Source organism: Mirounga angustirostris, unplaced genomic scaffold, assembly GCF_029215605.1.
Source record: "Mirounga angustirostris isolate CCGP_5_RB_7025 unplaced genomic scaffold, mMirAng1.0.hap1 SCAF_3, whole genome shotgun sequence".
Taxonomy (NCBI): Eukaryota; Metazoa; Chordata; class Mammalia; order Carnivora; family Phocidae; genus Mirounga; species Mirounga angustirostris.
The window spans coordinates 126,108,009-126,125,278 of record NW_026991711.1 but is presented as its reverse complement, the minus strand read 5'-3'; the positions used below and the strand labels follow the sequence as shown (position 1 = coordinate 126,125,278).

At 36.2% G+C, this 17,270-nt stretch overlaps 1 protein-coding gene across 6 annotated transcripts in view; it reads right to left on the bottom strand.

Moving 5' to 3' along the window:
* Window positions 1–16,801, bottom strand: part of TANK (TRAF family member associated NFKB activator) — a 95,400-nt gene extending 78,599 nt beyond the window's left edge. For 4 of the 6 annotated variants that reach the window (XR_006789613.3, XM_045868755.3, XM_045868756.3 and 1 more), the window contains exon 1: window positions 394–553. Coding sequence is in view for 4 of the 6 variants with exons in the window: in XM_045868755.3 (XP_045724711.1) it covers window positions 394–503 (110 nt within the window). In the remaining 2 variants the exon portion in view is untranslated. Of the gene's footprint in view, window positions 1–36; window positions 176–393; window positions 554–16,657 lie in introns of those variants that run through there. The other 2 variants (XM_045868758.3, XM_045868757.3) reach the window with 2 other exon arrangements.
* Window positions 16,802–17,270: the final 469 nt, after the last annotated feature.

Below are 17,270 nucleotides of genomic sequence, written 5' to 3'. Positions count from 1 at the left end.
GAGTCTGGGACTCTGGGGACGGGGCCCACGGCTCACCCTGACATCGCAAGCCCTGCCTCCCCTCTTTCCCCGCGAAGTCAAGTCACCGCGAGCGGTGGACGCGCAGTTTGGCTGGATCCCTCCCCAGAGCGTCGCGGCGGGGAGAGCGTTGCTGCGCTGACGTCGCGGGCTCGGAAAGCCCCTCCCGGGTCCGCCTGGGGACGCACACCCGGGTGGTTTTTCTCGCACTACGTCCCTCTCCACTCTGAGAACTGGTCGTCTCCGCAGCTCCTCGGCTTCTTTCCCTGCGGCACCCGTACTGCCAGCGCACCGCCTTCGCTCACACACAAGTTCCCCGCCGTTGTGCTCGACGGGTTCCGACAGACCAACTCGTTCGCGAAGTTTCTTACTCACAGTTCAGGGATTCCGCGCCTGTCTCTCACGACCCGGATCGGCGGCGCCGGGCCGAGGGAGTCGACCGGAAGTTGCTTTACGTTCCAGTTCAGAGGGCAGCGCCTGCGCATGGAGCTTTTAACCCTTCACCCTCCAGCCGGCCAGGCCAGGCCGGACCCCAACGGTCCCACCCACCCTCGCCCCGCCTATCCAAGGCCCGCCCATCTAAGCCCCACCCCGCCGCGCCCCAAAGGGAAAAGTACCGGCGCCTAAAGTCAACAATGTCCAGGTTAAAGGTCACCTGAGGGCCTTGGAGAGATTTTTACTGAACAGAAACTAGCCAGGTCTAACGTCACCCTGTATGTGAGTTAGCGTACACAAGAATCATCGTAGATGCTTGTTAAAGATGTAGATTTACCAGTTCACCCCTAGATATCTTAGAGTTCAGAGCAATTGGGGTGAAGCCTGGAACCTGCATTTTTGTCTCATCCTGTGAATGTGATTAAGGTGATTAAAGTCCACACAGAAACAAAAACACTACACACACACCCACACTCTCTCTCTCACACTCACACACAAGCACACCCATTTGGTTTTTCCCCAGTTGTAATAACCTTTCCCTAAATGTACTTGCTAAAGTTGAATGGTTGCTAGACACAAGTAGACCTAAAGAGAAAATTCTCATGCATTAAGATTTCTCAATTATTCCATTTCCTAGCCATGCTTGAATATTCTCTAAGACAGAAAGTTTAGACAGATACCTCTAGAAGTGTTTGAACTCTCAGTTTTAGCTCTTGTACCTCCTGGCTCAGGCAAGTTGCTTAACCTAACAAACCCTACTTTTTATCTGACAAATGGAGACAGTGATAACCTACTTCACTGGATGGATGGCTGTGAGGATCAATCCAATAATGTAAGCAAAAGCACCTGGTAAATTTTAGAATGCTCTTCAAACGAAAGATACTGTCCAGAGTCACTCGTATCAGGCTGGCTCCTTGCCACCACGAAGGTTTTCCGTCAGATTCCTCGCACAAAAATAGCAGTCAAATTCATGGCACAGGTGGAAGCTTCCTGAGAGGACTGAAGTGTAGGACTTATCCACATTGATTGGAGCATGACTGCATCTGGCTGAATGCATATAGCGCTCTCAGAAGCGTCCATAGTAATAGGAAGCTTCCTATTTTATTTATTTAACTTAAGAATATTTTTAAAAATCTCACCACTTTTGCACATATCTGACATGGGTTGATAATGTTTGAAAAAGACCTCCTCACCAAGCACAAGCATACTAAGGACATCGAAGTAATAGTTTGAGAGCCTGGATTAAAATGACCATGAATACTATATGTTGTTATCAGGCATAGCCTGCTCTAGAACATAGTTTATATCCATAGACTTGACAAAATTTCTGAACTTGAGAACTTTCTTGTCCTGGTGATCTTGGCCAATCCATGCCTGATTAAGTCTTCAGCCAATGATTTTTTATTCATCCTGAAAGATTCAAGCCTAGGTCTGGAATTCTTGAGCTCCATTTTTTCTGGTCATATAGTCCCATATAACTCAGAAGCTGCTATCTTTTCAGGGGAGCCCAGCATCTTGCTCTTCCTGGGATTGTATTTTTTCTCTGTTAGAGCAGGAGGCTCAGGTTCTGGTTGCCACACTTCCTCCTTACACTTCTGAGCTATGGATGTTTGTACTTCTTTACTTAGGCCTGTAAATCCAAGATTTAAAAACCTACCAAGTTACGGTGCACTTTTTAATATTCGGTTTACTTTTAAAAGTCAAAGCCAAAACATATTGCAAAAAAATGTTTAAACAAACAGAAACTTCTCGTATATCACTGTGATCAGTTGAACACATTCTTATAACAAGTAATTGAGTTAAATATGACAGTAAAGCACTGGTTTTTTGTTTTTTTTTAAAGATTTTATTTATTTATTTGAGAGAATGAGAGAGAGCAAGCACATGAGAGGGGGGAGGGTCAGAGGGAGAAGCAGACTCACCGCCGAGCAGGGAGCCCGATGCGGGACTCGATTCAGGGATTCCAGGATCATGACCTGAGCCGAAGGCAGTCGCTTAACCAACTGAGCCACCCAGGCGCCCTAAAGCACTGTTTTTTTAAAGAATTTTTTTATAGCAGTTTTAGGTTTATAGCAAAATTGAGTGGGAGGTACAGAGATTTCCCATATACTCGCTATCCCAACTTATGCAGAAATCTCTTCCATTATTTTTTTTTTAAAGATTTTTTATTTATTTATTTGACAGAGAGAGACACAGCGAGAGAGGGAACACAAGCAGGGGGAGTGGGAGAGGGAGAAGCAGGCTCTCCGCTGAGCAGGGAGCCCGATGCGGGGCTCGATCCCAGGACCCTGGGATAATGACCTGAGCAGAAGGCAGACGCTTAACGACTGAGCCACCCAGACACCCCAAATCTCTTCCATTATTAACATCTCCCACCAGAGTGGTATATTTGTCACAACTGATGAATCTACATCAACATAACATTGTCTTCCAAAGTCCATAGTTTCCTTTAGGGTTCATCCTGGACAGATATATAATAACATGTATCCATCATTGTAGTATCATACTATACTAGAGTAGTTTCACTGCCACAAAAATCCTCTGGACTCCACTTATTCATCCCTCCCACTCATCTTTTTACTGTCTCCATAGTTTTGCCTTTTCCAGAAAGTCCTATGGTTGGTATCAAAAAGTATGTAGCCTTTTCAGATTGACTTCTTTCACTTAGTAATGTACATTTCAGTTTCCTCCGGGTCTTTTCATGACTTGGTAGCTTGTTTCTTTTTTAGCACTGAATAATATTCCATTGTCTGGGTGTACCACAGTTTATTTATCCATTAACCTACTAAGGGACATCTCGGTTGCTTCCAATTTTTGGCGATTATAAATTGAGCTCCTATAACATTTGTGTGCAGGTTTTTGTGTGGACATAAGTTTTCAACTCCTTTGGGTAAATACCAAGGAGTAGGATTGTTGGATCATATGTATATTTAGTATGTTTAGCTTGGAAAGAAGCTGTCAAACTGTCTTCCAAAGTGACTGGACCATTTTGTATGCCCACTAGCAATGAATGAGAGTTCCTGTTGCTCCACATCCCTGCCAGCATTTGGTGTTGTCAGTGTTCTAGATCTTGGCCATTCTAATAGGCATGTAGTATATCTCATTGTTTTAATTTTCACTTTTCTGATGACGTATGATGTGGAGCATCTTCTCATATGGTTATTTGCCATCTATCTGTATATCTTCTCTGGTGAGATATCTGTTAAGATCTTTGGCCCATTTAAATTTGTGTTCTTTGATTTCTTCTTGTTGAACTTTAAGAGTTCTTTGTGTATTTTGGCCAACAGTCCTTTATCAGATGTATCTTTTGTAAATACTTTCTCCCAGTATGTGGCTGGTCTTTTCATTCTCTTGACAGGGTCTTTTGCAGAGCAGAAATTTTTTTATTTTAATGAAGTCTAACTCACCCAACTTTTGAGCAAATTGAAAGAGCTGCTTTGGTGATTTCTAATTGAAACAGTGGAGTTTAATAATATACCCAGAATCTAAAACTAAATGCATAAGCATTTTGAATGTGGAGGTTTTAAGAGCTTTGAATAAGGTATAAAAAAATTAAACATACACATTACTTAAATATATATTTTTCTCTTGTTTCAATCCCATGATGTTGTAACCATAAAGAGAAATGGCTGCATATTTCTCCAGTGTGTGAAACATGCATGAATGCTGGGGTAAGTAGATGAATTTTAGGCTAAGATAATGTCAAACATTTTCCTTTTTCTATAATGATGATGAATTTTTTAGAACTGACATACAGTATATTTTATTAAGGTTAGGAATTGAGTTGAGACATTTATTTGAGGATTAGTCCTTTAAAAGAAGACATAATTTCACTTCAATTTTCCTTTACTCATAATATATTAATATACATTAGGTTAACAAGCAGTACTATGGGGTAGAATGGGATGAAAATGAGAACTGCAGGCTCATTAAAAATATTTTGGGTTCTATTTTCAAAAGTGCTTAATATTTTATTGAGCGTTCTGAATATAAATCTAGGGACAAGGAATGCTGCCAGCATAAACACTTACTACAACTTGGAATGTCAGGTATGCATCAATGATCTCCATCAAATCTTTGATGTGAAGTATCACTATTAATAGAATCTGGTTGACTTCCGATTTAGGATGACATCTGGACTAGCTGTTTGCGTTTCAGACTCTAAATTAAATGCGTAATAAAAAATCAGAAAAATATGAGAACTCATAATAGCACTGAAAGGAAGAATTGATGACCAGATCCAGCATGTATGGCTGAGCAGGCTCTGCCCTATACAGAGCACCCAGCTGACAGGGGTGGTCACTTGCCAAGCTTTGCCCTCTTGGGCTTGAGTCTTCCCCAAAGGAATGCCTTTTTCTAAGTCAGAAAAAAAGCATCAAAAGAGTAGCTGTAACCCTGCCAACAAGCATCCTAGTGACAAAATTTGACAGGATTTCCAATCATTTCCAAGAACTGTGGGGCTGAAATGGACATAACCTTTGTTGCCTGAGAATGAGGAAATCTGCTGGCCTGAAGAACAGTAATAAAATGATCTGCCTCATGGCACCTGCTAGTGAATTGGGCAGTAACCCCACTACTATGTGTGACCTGTACATAGTATTTGACACCTCCTTGCCCCAATGTCCCCCATTAGTACTTCTCTCTATTATCATTTTTGGAGCTGTGGTTTGGATCATACCAACATGATCCCAATGGAAGTGGATAAATGTGATGCTCCATACTTAAGGATATGTGAAGTCAATAATGAAAGGGGATGAGCAGACAGAGCTGTGGGTTTGACTATTTCTCAGACTTTGATTTTTCATATATGGTTCCTATCAAGGAAAAGACCAATGATTGTTTCTGATTAACCAGGAATTCTCCTCTTCATCCTAAAATAACTAGGCAATAAGGGTAAGGTCTCACCTCAGGTCAATACCTATAGTGACAAAATTAATAAATGTCAGCTTCAGGACAAAAATGTCCCTGTGATCTGTGCATGTCTACTTGTCTCTCAGCTCCATATCTGTGCTGAGGAACTAATAGAAATCAGGCAGATAATGAGAAGAACCAAGGAAAATCCATACATCTGGTTAGTAAGGGCTACAGAATGATTGGAATGAGAAAATACAAGACAAAGCATCCCTTTGAAAAGATTATACTGCATAAAGGAAGAAAACAGAGTTCTCAAAATGCAGAGACAATGAAACTTTGGAAAATGGTTTACCAGACGTGTAAGTAGATGGGAAAAATCTGCTTTGCATTTTCTGTGAAAAAAGAGATGTCATATTAGACAAGATATTAGACTAAGAAAAGGAAGGACCTAGTTAAGAGGCAGGGAGAAATAAAAATAAAGTTGGATAAGTTAAGGCTGTAAGGACATAAAGCATGCAATGGCAAAATTAAAATATGATTTGAACATAATCAAGGATGGAATCTAATACTGCAGAATATTAAATCAGTGATTAGAGTAAAAGCCTGAAAAACTCTCTCAAATGTCAATCGAAAGGACAAATAGATGAAAACCATGAAATGGATAGTGGAAAGAAACTGCTCTAACTTTTTCCTGAAGAAGAGATCAGAGTAAATAGAACAGAAATAGCAACCAAAGATATATCAGAAGATATATCCAAAGCAATTGGAGGTGGAAAGGACTGCATAAGTTTTGAAACATATTAGTGAAAAGAGACCAAACACTTTGACATATCCTGATAAAAATTTTGATATGAAATGATTTATCAATTTATTTATTTATTCAGCAAATATTTTGTGAGTGCTTGCTATGTGCTAAAAGTTAGGGATGCAAAGATGACCAAGACACAGTCCTACTTTAAAAGAACTTAGTGTCTGTTGTGGGTAACATACATAGGAGAAGCAGACTGTTGCTGCACAATGTGGTATTATAATATTACAATAGTGGTCAGTATAGGGTACTTTGAAAACACACTGGAGTCCAGGCTTGAGAGGGTAAGGGAAGTTTTCCTAAATCTAAAATATGGTAAGAATTCAATAAGAATACAGGAAGAAAAGAATTAATTACTTGCAAAGAAAGAAAAATAGACTATCTTCAACATTAAACTTCAGAAGCTGATTAGAATAACATCTACAGATGCATGGGAGAGTTTTAACTTACAAAGTCTATAACCACCCAAGTTATCATTCACATAGAAAATGAAAACAAAGATATTCTTTGATACCTGAAGTTTCAGAACTATACCACTCATTTCCTGAAATAGTTGAAGAAGGGAATCAATTTTTTTTAAAAAGGAAAGTTAAAATTCTGAGATAAAAGAAATATTTGTAAATATTGGAAATAACTATTAGATTAAGTGAAAATTTGTAGCAAATATAATAAGGCTATTAAAAGTAATTTTGAAGATATAAGGTACACGTATAAATAAATAATTTAATAATAATGTATTCTAAAATTCCTGTTTATAGCAACAAAAACTCAAGTGGGTGGAAGAGAGGTGGTAAAAGTGAAAAGTTCTAATTTACTATTTTTCTTATCTTCTACTTGTAAAAATAAGGAAATGATAGATACGATGTCATTCTAACTATGATAATTAGACATATTATTTTAGGGTGGCTTTTTTTTTAATGTGAAGGTAAGTAACTACAAGTAGAATTCAAAATTGTATGTTTATTTTCACATTAATAGAGGAAGAAAGAAAAGAAAACATTGCCCCATATAACAAAAATATAAAACTCTTACTTCCTGACATTTAATCTGTCACTCAATAAGGTAACTCACATGAGTACTCCTCTGCAACATTTCTTGCATGCATATACTTTCTGTCCTCATTGTTACACGTTGTCTTCATTACCATTCTCTGTCCCTATTGCCACCCCTTGTTCAAGCCACCATCAATTCTTATGTACCATACTAGCCTCCTAATGGTTCTCCTCATTTTCTCTCTTGTCAAATTCCAAATGTTATACTCAATGAACTCCAGTAAGATAAACTCAAAGAGATCTATACCAAAGCACATTATAATCAAACTGTTGAGAGCCACAGATGAAAGAATCTTGAAAGTAGTAAGAGCAAGGTGACTCATTATGTACAAGGGATCCTCAGTGAGATTAACAGCCAATTTCACTTTGAAATCATTGAGTCTAGGAGGCAGTGGGATGACATATTTAAAGTGCTAAAAAAAATAGATGTCAACCAAGAATTCTCTATCTGGCAAAATTATTCTTCAAAAATGAAGGAAAAATTAAGATGCTCTGAGATAATCAAAACCTGAGGAAGTTCAGTGTTAGTAGACTTATTTACCTGATGAGAAATGATAAAGGGAGTCCTTTAGGCTTAGATAAAAGTCTACTAGACAATAATTGAAAGGATTACAAAGAAAAAAATTTGGCAAAGACAATTACATTGATGAACATGAAAGCAAGCATAATTATATTTTTGGTTTATAGGAACTAAGCTGTATAGGAATAAAATTTTTGCATATTATTGAAGCTAAGTTGGTATTCATTCAAATTGGATAGTTATAAATTTAAATTGCTAATTGTAATCACCACAGTAAGCACTAAAACAATATCTAAAAAAAAAATATATATATATATATAAAATAAAATGAGAAGGGAATAAAATGGTACAAAGCAAAGGATCAATTAAACACAGAAGAAGGCACTAATGTGAGAAGTGAGGAACAGAAAAATGGTATAAAGCATACAGAAATCAAATAGCAAAATGGCAGATGTAAGTCCTTCCTTGTTAGTAATTTTTTTAAATATAAATGAATTAACCTCACTAATCAAAAGGCAAAATTTAGCAGAATGGTTAATATAACATGATCAAACTATGTGCTTACTACAAGAGACTTACGTTAGATCCAAAGACACAACTAAGTTGAAACTAAAATGATGGAAAAAAGATTTTCCATGCAGACAGTAATCAAAAGAAACATGGGGTAGTTATATTAACACAAAATACCTTTCAAGTCAAAAACTGTTACAAGGGACAAAGAAGGATATTATATATTGAAAAGGGTCACTAATCAAAAAGATACAGCAATTATACACATTTACACATCAAACAATAGATCCCCTAAATATATGAAGCAAATATTGATAGAATTGAAGGGAGAAATAGACAGTACTACAATAACAGTTGGAGAATTTACTACACCACTTTTAATAATGGGTAGAAAAATAGAAGATCAAGAAAGAGAGAGGACTTGAATAATAGTGTAAATCAACTAGACCTAACAGGCATATATAGACCATTCCACCCAACAACAGAATACACTTTCTTCTCAAGTAGATATGGAACCTTCTCCAAGATAAACAAATGGTAGGCCACAAAAAAGTCCCAATATATTTAAAAAGAATGAAGTCATACAAAGTGTCTTTTCCAACCAAAATGAATGAAGCTAGACAGTAATAACAGAAGGAAAACTGGAAAATTCAAATATGTGCAAATTAAGCAACATATTTTTAAACTAGTGATCAAAAGAGGAAATCACAAGGGAAATTAGATTTACTTAGAGATTAATGAAAACAAAATTGTACCATACCAAGCCTTACAGGATGAGTGAAAACAGTGCTCAGAGAGAAATTAATAGTAGTTAACATCTACATTAGAAAAGAAGAAAGCTCTGAAATCAATAACCTAACTTTACACTTCAAGGAACTAGAAAAAGGAGACCAAGCTAAACCCAAAGCTAGCAGAAGGAAGGAAATAATAAAGATTAGAGCAGAGATAAATGAAATAGAAAAAAAAAAAAAAAGCAATAGAATCAATGAAGTCTAAGTTGGCTCTTTGAGAAGATCTACAAAATTGACAAAATTTTTCTATACTTATAAGAAAAAAAGGAAGAGAATAATAAATAACTAAAACCAGAAATGAAAGTGGGGACATTGCCACCAACCAAATAGAAATAACATGGATTCTAAGAGACTACTATGAATTATAGGCCAACAAATAAGATAATGTAGTTGAGATGTAGAAATTCCTAGCAACACACAATGAAAACTCAAACAGAAGAAACAGAAAATCTGAACAGACCTATAACAAATAAAGGGATTGAATCAGTAATCAGAAACCTCCCAACAAAGAAAAGTCCAGAACCAGATGGTTTCACTGGAGAATTCTATCAGACACTTAAAAAAGAATTAGCACCAACTCTCCTCAAACTCAAAAAAAATAGAGGTGGAGGGAATAGTTCCTAACTCATTTTATGAAGCCAGCATTACCATGATATCAAAGCCAGACAAAAACACCAGAGAAAAAGAAAATTAAAAACCAATATTCTGGGGCACCTGGGTGGCTCAGTCATTAAGTATCTGCCTTTGGCTCAGGTCATGGTCCCAGGGTCCTGGGATCGAGCCCTGCATCGGGCTCCCTGCTCGGTGAGCCTGCTTCTCCCTCTCCCTCTGCCTGTCGCTCCCCCTGCTTGTGCTTGTGCTCTCCCTCTCTGTCAAATAAATAAATAAATAAATAAATAAATAAATAAATAAATCTTAAAAAAAAAAACCAAACCCCCCCCAATATTCTTTATGAATAAAGATTTAAAATTCCACAAAATGCTAACAAACAGAATCGAACAGCATATTAAATAGATTATGCATCATGACAAAGTGTGATTTATCCCTGGACTGCAAGGGTGGTTAAAGAAAAAAAAATTATTCAGTGTAATACACCACATTATGGAATAAAGAAAAAACACCCCACATGATGATCTCCATTGATGCAAAAAAGGCATTTCACAAAATCCAACACCCTTTCATGATTAAAAAAAAAAAAAAAAAGACTTAGAAACCTGGAATAGAAGGGAACTTCCTCAACATGAAAAAGAGTACTTATGAAAAACCTCCAGCTAACAACTAACTCAATAGTGAAAGACTGAAACATTTCCCCCTAAGTACAGGAACAGACAAGGATGCATCCTTTCATCACTGCTATGCAACATTGTCCTGAAAGTTTTAGCCAGAGTGATTAAACAAGCAAAAGAAATAAAAGGCATATAAATTAGAGAGAAGTAAAAATAAAGGGGCATGAGTGGCGCAGTTGATGGAGCATCGGACTCCTGGTTTCAGTTCAGGTCGTGATCTCGGGGTCATGAGATCAAACCCTGTGTGGGGCTCCACACTCAGTGCAGAGTCTGCTTGAATTCTCTCTCCCTCTCCCTCTGCCTCTTTCCCCTGTGCTCACTCTCTCTCAAATAAATAAATAAATAAGTCTTAAAAAAAAAGAAAAAGAAAAAAGAAAAAATATTTCTTTTATTTTTTTTTAAGATTTTATTTTTAAGTAATCTCTACACCCAACATGGGTCCCAAACTCACAACCCCAAGTTGCATGCTCTACCAACTGAGCCAGTCAGGCATACCAGGAGTAAAAATATTTCTATTTGCATATGACATTATCTTATATGTAGAAAATCCCAAAGAATCTACAAGAAAGCTAGTAGAGCTAATAAATGAGTTTAGCAAAATTGCAAGACACAAGAGCAATGCTCAAAAATCAGTTGTGTTTCTATACATCATTAATGAAAAATCCAAAAAAGAAATTAAGAAAATAATTCCATTTATAGTAGCATCCCCCAAATAAGATATCTAGGAATAAATATGACCAAAGAGGTAAAACACTTGTACATTGAAAACTACAAAACATGTAGACGAATGAAGAATGAAGAAATATCTAAATAAATGGAAAGACATTCTGTGTTCTTGGATTAAAAGAACTAATATTGTTAAGATGACAATGCTTCTCAAAGTGATCTACAGATTTAATGTAATCTATGTCAAAATTCCAATGGCCTTTTTTTTTTTTGTCAGAAATGTAAAAGTTGATTCTTAAATTCAGATGGAATTGCAAGGGGCCCTGAGTAGCCAAGAGAATACTGAAAAATAAAAATAAAATTGGAGGACTCATACTTTCCAATTTAACAACTTACTATAAAGCTCCAGTAACTAAAACAGTGTGGTATTAGCATATGGATAGTCATATGATTAATGGACTATAATTAAGAGTGAAGAATAAACCGATATGTATTGAGTGAATTGATATTTGACATGGGCACCAAGACTATTCAATGAAGAAAGAATAGTCTCTTTAACAAATGATGTTAGGACAACTCACAGCCATAATCAAAAGAAGGAGGTGGACCCTTTTTCTCACACTATATATAAAAATTAACTCAAAATGGATCTAAATGTAACAGCTAAAACTATGAAACTTTTAGATCAAAACATACAGGTAAATCATTATGACCTTAAAGTTGGCAATAGATTCTTAGATATGATACCAAAATCATCAACAAGAAAATAAAAAATAAATTTGACTTCATAAAAATTAACAAAAAATGGGCATTGAAAGATATTATCAAAGACATGATCAAAAGACAATTTACAGAACGGGAGAGAATATTTGCAAATCATATATTTGATAAGACTCTAAGAATACAGAATATATAAGGAACTCTTAAAGCTCAACAGCAAAATGACAAACAACTCAATTTAAAAATGGCTAAAGGACTTACAGACAGTTCTCCAAGGAGACTATACACATAACCAGCAAGCACATGAAAAGATGCTCAACATCATTAGTCATTAGGGAAATGTAAATCAAAACCACAATGAGGTACCACTTCACATACACTAAGATAGCAATAATAATAATAACAACAATAATGGAAAATAACAAGAGTTGGCAAGAATGTGGAGAAATCAGAGCTCTCATACATTTCTGGTGGGCATGTAAAATGGTTTGACAACTTTGGAAAACTATTTGGTTCTTCCTTAAAAAGTCAAACAGAATTACCATATGACCCACTATTCCACCGCTTGGTATATTCCCAAGACGAATTGAAAACAGGTATTCAAACAAATACATATAAATACATGGTCATAGCAAAACTATTTACAATAGTTTCATAAAGTGAAAACAGCCCAACTATTCTACTCAACAATAGATGAATGGATAAACAAATTGTGGTATATACATACAATAGAATATTGCTTGGCCATAAAAGGAATAAAGTATGGATATATCCTACAACGTGGATGAATCTTGAAAACATTATGTTAAGTAAAAGAAGCCAGTCAGAAAAAGTCACGTATTATATGATTTAACTTATATGAAATAGCCAGAACAGGTACACCCATAAAGACAAAGGACAGATTGGCGGTTGCCGGGGGTTGAGGGGAGCAAGGAAGGTAGAGCACCTGCTTAATGGGCCCGGGGTTTCTTTTTGGGGTGATAAAAGTGTTTTGACACTGGATAGAGGCGGTGGTTGCACGACACTGTGAATACAATAAATGCTACTGAATTGTTCATTTTATCATGTTCAATTTTATGTTACATGAATTTTACCTCAATTTTTTAAAAAGGGAAAGAAATAAGAAAATTTGAATAAACTATGCCTGAGTTAATAAAAGCGTGTCAATACTGGTTCCTTAATTGTAACACACGTACCATTCTAACGTAAGATATTAGAAATAAGGGAAATTATGTGATGAGGTGAGGCAGGGTGGTAATATGGAAACTCTGTTGTGTTTGCTCAGTTTTTCTCTAAATCTAAAACTGTTGTAAACAAAGGCTATTAACTGAAAAAAACTTGCTTGTTCTAGATAACTCTTGGATCAAAGAGGAAATAAAACTACAATTAAAACCATAAAATAATGATGATGTGAAAGTAACCTATAAAAAGTTGTAAGATGTAGTTAAAATGGTGCTCAGGAAATTCTTAGCCTTAATACTTTCATTAAAAAACAGGAAAGAATAAAAATAAATGAAATAAGCATTTAACTCAAGAATTGAAAAAAGAAAAAGTAAAATACTGTAGTCTAATAAGAGACATTAAGAAAATACTAATAAAGATGGGGCGCCTGGGTGGCTCAGTTGGTTCAGCTTCCAACTCTTAATTTTGGCTCAGGTCCTGATCTCAGGGTCCAGAGATCAAGCCCCACATCAGGCTCCCTGCTCAATGGGGAGTCTGCTTGAGAATCTCGCTCTCCCTCTCCCTCTGCCCCTCCCCCTTAAATAAATAAATAAATCTCAAAAAAGAGAAAATACTGATAGAGATAAAAGCAAAAACTATCTTAAAAAAGAGCGAATCATAAAATGTTAAATCCAAGAGATAAATTCTTTGACATGTCCAATCAGGAAAAAAAAGAAGAGAGAAAACATTAATGAACAAAAGTAGTAGTGAAAAAGATTACCTACATAGTTATGGAGATGATGCAAAAATACAAGAGAATGCTGTGTATGCTAATACCTTTGAAAAATGTGATGAAAAGGATCATTTATAAACCATCTAAACTGTGTGGAAAAAATAACATTCAACCCAGCTAGATCAATAACAGTAGAAAATATTGGAAAGCTTTTAAAGAATTACTTCCAAAAGTGGGTGCCAAGGACAAACAGTGTGAAGATTTGCTCTTTAAACTTTTCAAGGAGCAGATAACTCTTGTTAAACTTTTTTAGAACATGGAAAACTTTGGTTTAATTAATAAATTAATTAATACAAATTAATTTCACTTGTGAAAATGAAAGCAAAAGTTCCCAACAAATTACAGATTTCTTTTAGCATATGTTTTCTTAACATAAATTGGTGTAAGATTAATTAATCTGGACACACATTTTGCATATCGCTGTTGGTTATAACACAGTTGTGGCTTGCAACTAACACAGTCATCATTGGGAGAAAGCTTTTTTGCACAAAGCGTAGGAACAGCTGCTTTGTTTGAGTATCTGGTTGCTCTGCCTGGATAGGGTTCCTTGGCTATGCCACATTGTTTTCATTCTTTTCTGTTAATTTGAGTTGTGAACTGAATTGTGAAGCCAAAATAATAGAGAAGAGGCATCTATGCATGTGGATTAAAGAGAGAATGAGGAAATCTGTAGGTTTGGTTTGGTTCATTTTGGTCAACTAATTTATTATTTTAACTAGAGCAATACCTAAATATACTTTATAATTATAAACCTACCTTTAGTATGGAGGCATGATTTTTGATAACATAGAATTTTTAAATAAGGCAGTTACTGCATTGTGTAACAGCAGAGCATTACCTCCCTTAAAGTAGAAAAACCTTACAGTTATCTCTAATAATACCAAAAAGACATTGAATATAGGTTAACATGAAGTCTTGATATACCTTTCGTAAAATAGAGTGAGAAGTAGATTTGGTAGTTATTTGGTTTTTATGATAAACGTATTTATCTCAAACCAACAGCCATCATCATTCTTAATGTTAACCACTAGGGAAATTCCCACTGAGATCAGAACAAGACAAGGTTAGCTGCTATCTCCTCTGTTATTAAACACTGTTCTAGAAGTTTTGGTGAGAAGAAAAAAAAAGAGGAGAAAAAATTATATTTTTCTTAACTAGGCATCCCATGTGAATTACCTAAAGCAATTTGGAACAAATAGAGGATCAATATAATAGCTGGATAAAAGATAAAAATATGAAATCAAGAACTTTTCTAAATGCTAGCAGTAATTAGTTAGAAAATACAGTGGAAAGAACATCCTTATCCAAACAGCATCCCCAACCCTATACACAAAGAAGATAAAATATATTGGAATACATTTTATAATAAATACATAAATAAAATACATTAAATAAAATACATTTTATAATAAATGAAGAATCTGTGGTGTTTTCCGAGGCCTTAATACATGGCGAGAAAAAAATATGTGCAGACAGGAAGGTTCTCTTACTGTAAGGATGATCATAATTAATGTGTAAGTTCCATGAAATTCCAACTAGGACTTTTTGGGCAGAATTTAACAAACTGATTTTAAATTTTCCAGTGGCCATCTCTTTCATTGTCACAAATGTTTAAGAGAAGTAACTGGATGTTGCTTTGGGGCCCTAACTAGCTGCTTGCAGGAACCTCAGTCAGGTTGGACGTAGTATACAGCACCATGTCCCCCGCTGCATGGAAGTAGACTAATATGTACACCTGTGCATGGGTAGAAGTGCATCCTGGAAGGAATGAGGGGAATGGGGTGGGAGAGTGAGCAGAAGGGAGACCTTGAAATGACTTCTAAGCTTCTACGAGTGACTTGGCTGATCTGTGACTTTGGCCAAGTCATCTTCCTCCCTGCCCCCCCATCACTCTGCACTTTGGAAAAGACATCTCAAAATATGATTTCAATATTGTAAGAGGGCAGAGCAATGGGTAACAGAGAGTCATAAGAAAAAGAAGCAGTATGAATTCAGGTTTGAGCTCTGCTCTGCCACTTATTAACTGGAAGATCCTGTGACTTTTTTTCTCCAGCACACATTCAATAAACGGCAGCTATTGGTGTTGATAATGATTTTCACTGTTTAATCTTTCCAAATTATCAACTTTTCTTAGGATTATTCTTAAGAAAATACTACATAATCTTTAATATTCATTTTTGATTGTGAAAATAAAGACCAGTTGATACCAATAAGACTGGATTACTACCATGGTGAAAGTTTAAATGTTCTAAGATAGGAAATGCAATGTTGTCTGTAAGGTTAATACTTTGCTGTAAAAAAATATTCATTTATGTGTGTTTCTTAGGAGATGAAAAAATACTAACCTTGAGTTAATTTTTGAATGGACACCCTGGATCAGGCCAGAATTGATTTTTTAAAAATTTAGTCCCCCCAAAGTACAAATATATACAGTATTAGTTTACGTTCAACCTAGTAAGCTATATACAACTTAATTATGCCAAACACATATCTTTTAAGTCTTACATTATGTTATAAAAACCACTCGTTGGAGAAGGCTTATATATTACAGATATAAACTTAAAAAAACCATTTCAAATTTGATCTTAAGGGGCGCCTGGGTGGCTCAGTCGTTAAGCATCTGCCTTCGGCTCAGGTCATGATCCCAGGGTCCTGGGATCGAGCCCCTCATCGGGCTCCCTGCTCAGCGGGAAGCCTGCTTCTCCCTCTCCCACTCCCCCTGCTTGTGTTCCCTCTCTCGCTGTGTCTCTCTCTGTCAAATAAATAAAATCTTTAAAAAAAAAAAATTTGATCTTAAAAGTTGAGAAGAGTGTAAAAAGATCACAGTATTTAAAAATTATCTTGAGTCTTGGTTAGGGACCCCATCTTTTAAGGGCCAAGTGTCCAATTATGACAATGAATACAGAGACATTATCGAATCATGTCATAAATTACTCACTTTACAGAAGCAAGAGTAGAACAAATCTGCAACATTTCAGTCTATGACATGCAGGCTACCTTGCTAGGTTGAGAATTGGTAGGAAACAACTAAAATTTTGGTTACCTCTTCTCCGGGTTATCAGTCTTCCTCCACAGACTAGTGCTCTTGAAAGACGTGGTCAGTTACAGAGTCTGGAAGCTTTTATCTGCAGGCTCTAGCAATGCTGCCCAAACTGACCTGAGCTCTCCCTTGTGTTGCTCTGGGAACTTCCACTGAGAAATCCCCTAAATTGAAGACTTCCTTATTTGTAGCTCTCAACAACCAATCATGGCAAGATATTGAAATGAAGGAAAGACTACCAGCATATGTTCTGTAAACCACCCGTGACTATAGCTCTGACTTCCTTTTGAATCAAAGATACTTTTCTTGAATAGTTAGGGCATTTTAACAAAAGTCCAGAAATTGTAAACACAAAAATATTTTTGGATTAAGCACATTTTCATGTAAGAAAATGTTAAAGTCTGTTCAAAAAATGGCTTTTTTTTTAGCTTTTAGAAGGCACTTTTTTTTTTTTTTTTTTTTTAACCTAGGCAGTATACTTCTAAACAGCAGGCAAAGACTAGATTTGAGTGTGGTTGTCTTTGCTTCAAGGCCTACGGAGGTCACGAGGATGAAGCCTAATAATAATGAAGTTTGTGCTGGATTCCAGAGAACGGTCTCGGAGATGGAGAAGAAA